General features: G+C 33.6%; 1 protein-coding gene across 1 annotated transcript; it reads right to left on the minus strand.

Moving 5' to 3' along the window:
- Positions 1-4127: 4127 nt before the first annotated feature.
- Positions 4128-6037, minus strand: LOC131624248 (aspartic proteinase PCS1). The gene has a single exon (XM_058895202.1). It carries the CDS (start codon positions 5862-5864, stop codon positions 4548-4550), a length of 1317 nt encoding a protein of 438 aa, XP_058751185.1. The 5' UTR covers positions 5865-6037; the 3' UTR covers positions 4128-4547.
- Between the last annotated feature and the right edge of the window lie 1226 nt (positions 6038-7263).

Raw genomic sequence — 7263 nt, forward strand, 5'->3', positions numbered from 1 at the left:
TTTTTGCTTCTATACACTTGAATAACATATGAGTTGCAAAGGAGTCAGTTTACTATCACCATGCGCGCGCTGGCCCAGTGGTTTGGTTTTGGGTGTGTGACTTGGAGGGCGTGAGTTCAATCCCTCTAGGTGACAAAACCTTATTTTTATCACTTTTCCCATTTGATTTCTTCACAACTTTACACAATTAATTAACCTATCAAATTAAATCATTTTCACTTCATTTTTCACACACTTGTTATTTAATATATCTATTTTATGAATAATCAAAAAAATCATAAAAATATTATTTATTTCATATATTTTTATTAGGTTTAAAATAGTATGTTTTAAGTGTTTTCTTAAATACTTTAAATGCATATATTCATTTTGTTTTAACCTAATTATTTTTGTGAATAAAGTTTATGATAAAACCCTAATTATTTAGGTCTTAATTAGGCATAGATCTTTTTTCTTTACCTTAATTAAGTTGACTTTCTGTCAATTTTCAAAACTGTTTTCAATCTCCGAATAAATCGAACAATTAAGGTTTTCAAACAACAAAACCTTATATTATTTCAAATCATTTTCAAAACTAATTTTACACCAGTACTATAAAGTACTGGGCCTCTAATAGAGTGTAAGTCCCAAACACCTTCTCTTCTTAGCTTGTTTTCAAAACTGTATTTTCAAAATCTTCTTTCTGTTTTCAAAACATTCTTCTGGTATTTGAAGGGCATTATTCCCGGTGAAACTCTTCAGATACCTATGTGACCTTTGTCCATCTTCACTTCTTCTGTTTTCAAAAACCATTAACTGTTTATCATATATATATTCAACTGTTATCCATCAATTGTTGGTAAAGCTTTGTACATACTTCTTCAAAGGCCTCCACTCCATCCAGGTTAGGCTTTACAAGCTTTCAATTTACAGTCTTTATTTAAATTACTGTCAAATATAAATTGTGCATATATATTAGTTTAGAACTACGTTTGAGTATAAACCTTAGGACAGTTAAACTATATATATATTATAGGAATATGACCTAGGATTGAGAATGTCTTCCCGGTGAAGGCTCTTTCCTAATTAGAGATCTGTAGTTCAAACCCCCAAGATGAATTATTCCCGGTGAAACATCTTGGCAAAAACCTTAGAATCCAAGAATAGGACACATCCACCCAAAGAGGAATTATTCCCGGTGAAACCTCTTACCCATTTGCTTAGAGCCAAAATAAGTTCAAAACTACATAGCTTTCTCTTGTGCTATAACAAGGACCCTCGATTAGCCTCCTCTTGGGCTTTGTACAAGGACCCACAGGCTTCTTAAAAGCATTTCCAGCTTCCTCTTGAGCTTGTATACAAGGACCCATCAGGTTTCTTATAAACATAGGAACAGGTCTTTAGTCACCTTTTAGCCTACCCTGGTGAGTTTTCTTCCAATTTAAACCAGACTTTTAACAAGCCAAGTTTGTCTCAATTTTGCATTGAGTACACCTTTTGGAATGAGAGACATGGACAGTCTCTGTCACCCTTATCTTCATCAATCTTCCTTAGCAGAGTCTAGGATCCATATTTGCTTATCCTCAGCATGAGTCAGCCTTCATCTTGGGCTTTAAACAAGAAGTCTCCACTAGATAATCTTTCTGCCATTCACCAAAAGAGTCACAACCCCTGGAAAGGGTTAGCCTCCAAAGTCAATTAATCAAAAAGAGTCACAACCCCTAGAAAGGGTCAGCCTCCAAAAAACATGATAAAGTCAGTCTTTTAACAGACAATTTCTCCAGCTGAGTCAAAACCCCTGGAAAGGGTTAGCCTCCAAAATCAGTCTTTCAAAAAATCAAAGATTCATTCTCTTAGGAGATAATCTCCCCAAATAGAGTCTCCCTAAGTAGAGTCAGCCTCAATTCTGGGCTTCGTACAGAACACCAAAAAAATCCTTAGTTTAAATACTCCCCAGTAGAGTTATCATTTCAATAAATCAATAAAATCAATCAAAAAGCCTCAAGCTTGGGCCTCATTCAAGCCAGCTAAAGTCAAATCTTTCATATAGTAAATAGACATAGCTTATCTCTATAGAGAGATATTTTTACTACTCTACCACATTCAAACAAACAAACATTTCAATTTCAATTTCATTCAAAGTCTCCCATTTAGGACTCTGAAAGACATGCTCTGGCACATCCCCAGACTTGTACACTTTCCCTAATTTGGATGAGCATCTTTCTTTCATTTTAGAGGCACGATGGCTGTCATACTTGATCAACCAAGTAGACTCCCCTCTTAATGAAACATCATTTTTTTAGCTTTTCTGTCACTTTTAAATGTTTGTGGTAGAATAGTACAAATACCTCTCTGTAAAGATGATTTCATGTCTCTTTACTGTAAACAGAGATTTAATTCCAAGCTTCAATCTTGAGCTTCAAGCAAGGCACCAAAAACAAGTAATTTCCCTAGTTAGTTCCCCGAACTACATTAAGCTCTGACTTCCACTAGGGATATGTAGGCATGAGGTTCACAAGGAATCTCAGCGAGCTAATAAAATACCAAAAATAGTCAGTCTGTCTGTCTTTCTTTAATCAATTCAGTTCTCTCTCCTAACACAAAGGAGAAACTTTCCCAATCATTAGCAGCAAACACAATCACAATGACACAGAGAAGGTTCCTGTAGAGTACTACAGATATGTAGGGTGTTTAAACACTTCCCTATGTATAACCGACCCCCCGGACTCCAGAATTTCTAGTCTAGGTGAAATCCCCACACTTAGCAAACTCCTAGGGTTTAGTTGAGATCTTTTTTCCCTTTCCTACTCGTAGGACCAATAAGAAAGTTCGTGTGATATCGTAGGAAGAACTGAAACAAAATTCATCCCACCACGGGCGCATTCTCCTTCCAAATTTCGCGTGAAGGGTTTAGCGTGTCGTCCTCCCAAGTGAAACGGGGAGGTAAAGAAAACGACACCACACCTTGTAATTGATTTTTCTGTTGTGTGTTACCAAAACTAATTCATTGAAGATTATCTTGTTGGCCAAAGGAGTGCTTTCTTGAATTTACCTTGCAATTTATTTGTTCTATATTGAAGTTATGATAACAATTTTGGACTATACTCGAAACATCTTGTGTTGATTAATCTGAACTAATTCATTTTGATTTGATAACATCTCATTGGTTGCAGGTATTTGAAGTACCTGACAAAGAAGTATTTGAAAAAGCATTATGTCAATAGCTTGAATTTGAATATAAACTGAGTTGTATCCTTCCGTAGAAGGTGTGTGATATTGTTATGCATAGTTTATTTAGTTTTATTTGCATATTGATCATTATTTATTTATTATTTCAGGAAAAATTTAGATGCAGATACATGGAAGTGAAGATAGCAGGACTTTCAAAGTTATGGATACATTAACATACAAATATAAAAAAAAAGGATTTTTATTTTATTTTATGTAAAAATTCAAATATAGAAAATAATAATATGGAGTTGGATATATACTAAGATGTTAAGGATATGATTTATTTTGTAATTAGTTTTTATCAATATAATATGAAATCAATCTTTCTATATTGAACTATTTGAATTTATTTAATAGAAAATGGTATAATAGTTTAATTTTAGTTATTTAGCTTTGTCATGGTTCAAAATATAATGGAAAATATTTTAAATGAGTAACTTTTATTTAAATAGTAATATTTCTCAATTATATTAAAAATTGAATTTATAAATTTATTATATTTTTATATAATAAAAATTATATTATTTGAAGTTCTAGTAACAGCTAAAAGAAAACAATCCGTAGCTAGAGTTTCTATTATTTGTAATACTAGCATAGTATATAGTGACACTGTAGGAAAAAACTTAACCGTAGCTAAAAGTTATTGTGACATTCAATTTGGTGTCACACTACACCCCCTTAAAGTTGACGCCAAGTGTGGGTGTCACTCAAAGTCCAATTGACATTTACCTACAGATTATTGACTTTTAGTGACACTTTTTAAGTGTGACTATGAATGTTTGACCTATTTGAAGCTCATGTTGATGGTTGGTCTATGATGAAGAGACTTAAAATAGAACACAAGTGCATATGATAAACAATTTCTTTGTAAAATGGACAAATTTAAAAGTATTACAAAAAGGAGCAATGCTAATTTGTTTTTCATTAACAGAAGAGTGATGTTACATATTACCAAAGCTTCCAATATAACAAACCATTAATTATATTATACAAGGAATAAAGTAGTTGTATGATATCCTACCACCTACGTATCTGTACTTTTCTTGCAAAGAATTTATGAACATGTACATTTTCCAAAAGAAAAAGAAAATATACTGTTGCAATTTCATTTATTTTAACATTGCAAGATTTTACGTTTAAACCAAGGGACTTATCTTGAGCTTAAGTTCCTAACCATAAATTCTCTAGAAAGTTAACCTCTAATTTTATTTGTACAACCAGGTCCTCATTAAAATTGCACCAAAGAATTGGACCACACCATTGAATTGTGAATGATCATTAACTTCTTTAAGCCTTGATGAATTTGTACCATACCTCATTCAAGCAAGTGTACCTAACTATACCATACTCAACACTTTTTGCCCCACCAAATCACATCGTATATGAGCCAATCCAACCCTAGATTGCACAAGATCAAACTCCATCCACATATTTTGTTGTTGATGATGTCCAATGATGAATGACTCTACACCTAGTAGATCCGAGTTCCCGAATGTGAAGCAATACACCGAATCATTCCCTAGTACTCGATTAGGAACTCGATATAAAAGTTGGTCACCCGAAATCCTCATTTCAGCTCCTTCGAAAACTAAACTAACACTTGGCAACTCAGGTAACTTTGATTGGTTCAATGGAACACGATAACAAAGATCGATTGCCTCTTGAAACACAAAATCTGAATTGTCCAAGACACTCAAAGTACCATTTGTCTGATTAAGAAACTCTTCTCGTAATACACTATAAACTGGCCCAAGTAAAAACGTAAATTGAGTACCTAAATCAAACATAGTTTGGCCCGCTCCAGTGTGATCTGGAATGAGCATATCATTAGATAAATTAAGTAGTTTCCCCGAAACTTTAATTCCAATTAGTCGAACTGAATAGGCGGCCCGATCAAAATAGGGTAAAGGAATGGATATTTGAACCAAGGGAGTATAGTTCAATGACCCGACCCATGAAAAATTGGATCCACCAAGAAGTAAAATACCCGATAAATCTGAACCCGATATACAATACGAGAATTTAGGTATCTTAAGCTGAGAAACCAAAGAAAGTGACCCGAGATTCAAACCCATTAACCCGGTTGTATTAAAATCTCCATCAATGTTTGTGCTAACACTTGACTTCATACACCCGAATACAGTTCCCGGGTTATCGGATCCTCCAAACCCGAATGAATCAGAAGCAAGGTTCCCTTCAGAGGAAGAAAAATCTGCGTATGAAAGAGTAGCATGGCAGAGATTGTTGGAGTCACATGAAGCGGGTATGGGGAAATCCCGGGTTCGGGTCGTGCAGGTTGATGAAGAACACGAAATGGGTCTGTAGGAAGAGGACAAATTCGGGTTAAAAAACGGGTTTTGTGAAACCCGGTTTGTGGTGTTGGTGTTGTTGCAATGAAGCCATGAAAGTTCACTTCCAGTGTCAATTACTAATGACACGTTTTGAGGGGGGGTGCCAACAGTAATTGAAACTGTGAGAGAAACATTGTGATGAAAACGAAGCTTGTTTGGTGGTCTTGGAAGGTACCCAGATGAAATAACTTGTGATTTGAGAGGTAAAGTTAGGATCTTTGATTGTGTTATGAGTGGGAAAGTATGGAGAATGAAGAAAGTGAGGATTTTGAGAAGTGGGTTTGTGGGAATGGTGCATTTCATTATGATGTTTTTTTGAGGTTTTTTTAATGTTGTTGCAAATGTGTGAATGGTTTGGTTTGGTTTGGTTTGGTTTGGATTTTATGTTTAGTGAGGAGTTAAATGATGGGTAGGTTTTGAGTATATGAAAGACAAGAGAATTACTTGATGTTGTTAACTTATTGGTAAGAATTTCTATGGTTTGTTTTACTACACAAGAAAAAGATCTAAGAAATAGTTGAGATGAGATTTATCAAGGAAGGTACAACAAAACTTTGGTTGTGCGTTAGATAATTATACTAACATATTTTTGTTTTATTGGATAGATAGTGCGCTCTTTTCGAGATCAATGATTCGAATTCTGGTAGGTGTTAATAATTTTTGTGTTGACTTTAAATGACCTTTGTTAATGACCGATTAGATTGATTCTTTTAGATTAATAAATCGCAAAATCAAATATTATATTTTAAATAAAAGATACTTATGTTTCCTGTTTTGTTTGGTTTGTGTATATTCATGTGTAAATCAATGTATGTATTTGATTTGATGTTATATTTTGTTTCATGAGGTGATTCTAAGGTTGCTTTCTATATAACTATAATAATTAGCTGTTGCTAATGTTATACATGTTAGGCTGTCTATAGTCTTTTGAAAGAGGAATAAGAAAATGTTGGAAGGCTATGTTGGAAGATTAATTAGGTGCAATTCATTTGTTTGTTTTGACAATATAAAATTTAGATCAATGGTCCTGGCTTATAAAATTTATATTAACTTGTAACTTCATCACCAATGGTTACTGCCAGGTTGCAAAGTGCCACATTGCTTACTCTTAAAGGGAATAAATTGGAAAGAATATTATGATGATGGCACACTGGTTGATATAAAAGGCATGGCTTCAATTGCAGCTTTTGCTTGTTGTACATGTGAAGAAATTATATATTGAGACAAAGTACCTAATGCTTTGCTTGATCAGGAAACTGATTTTTGAAAAATGATTCTGCTTATTAGACTTTTATTAAATAAGAAAAAGTATACTCTTATAAGATGTGATCTAGTTTGAAGTTTGTAGATGTTAACTGTTTCATTATGTGTATAAGATGGTTTATCTCACTTTCAATTATTTTAAAAAAAGGCCATGGTAGCATGCAAAAGTAAAACATATAGTCAAGATAGAGCAAGACTGGCCCCATGGACAAGCTGTCAAAGTTAAGAACTGCAGACATTAAAATTTTGAAATAAAAAATACTTAAAAAAAATAAATTTTTATTATAAATATATTCTTAAGTTGGTTGGTGACGGTTCCATATTCTAAGAAAAAATCTACCCGCACTTCCACACATGTAATGTATTTCACGGTCTCACATATTTTAATAGTGTCAAAAATATCTTTCTCATTATCTATCTTTCTCAAAAGCAACATTGT

Source organism: Vicia villosa, unplaced genomic scaffold (assembly GCF_029867415.1).
Source record: "Vicia villosa cultivar HV-30 ecotype Madison, WI unplaced genomic scaffold, Vvil1.0 ctg.000113F_1_1, whole genome shotgun sequence".
Taxonomy (NCBI): domain Eukaryota; kingdom Viridiplantae; phylum Streptophyta; class Magnoliopsida; order Fabales; family Fabaceae; genus Vicia; species Vicia villosa.

What these genes read in the sequence shown, in the direction of transcription:
- LOC131624248 (XM_058895202.1), bottom strand. Translation starts at nt 5,864, where the DNA reads ATGAAATGCACCATTCCCACAAACCCACTTCTCAAAATCCTCACTTTC.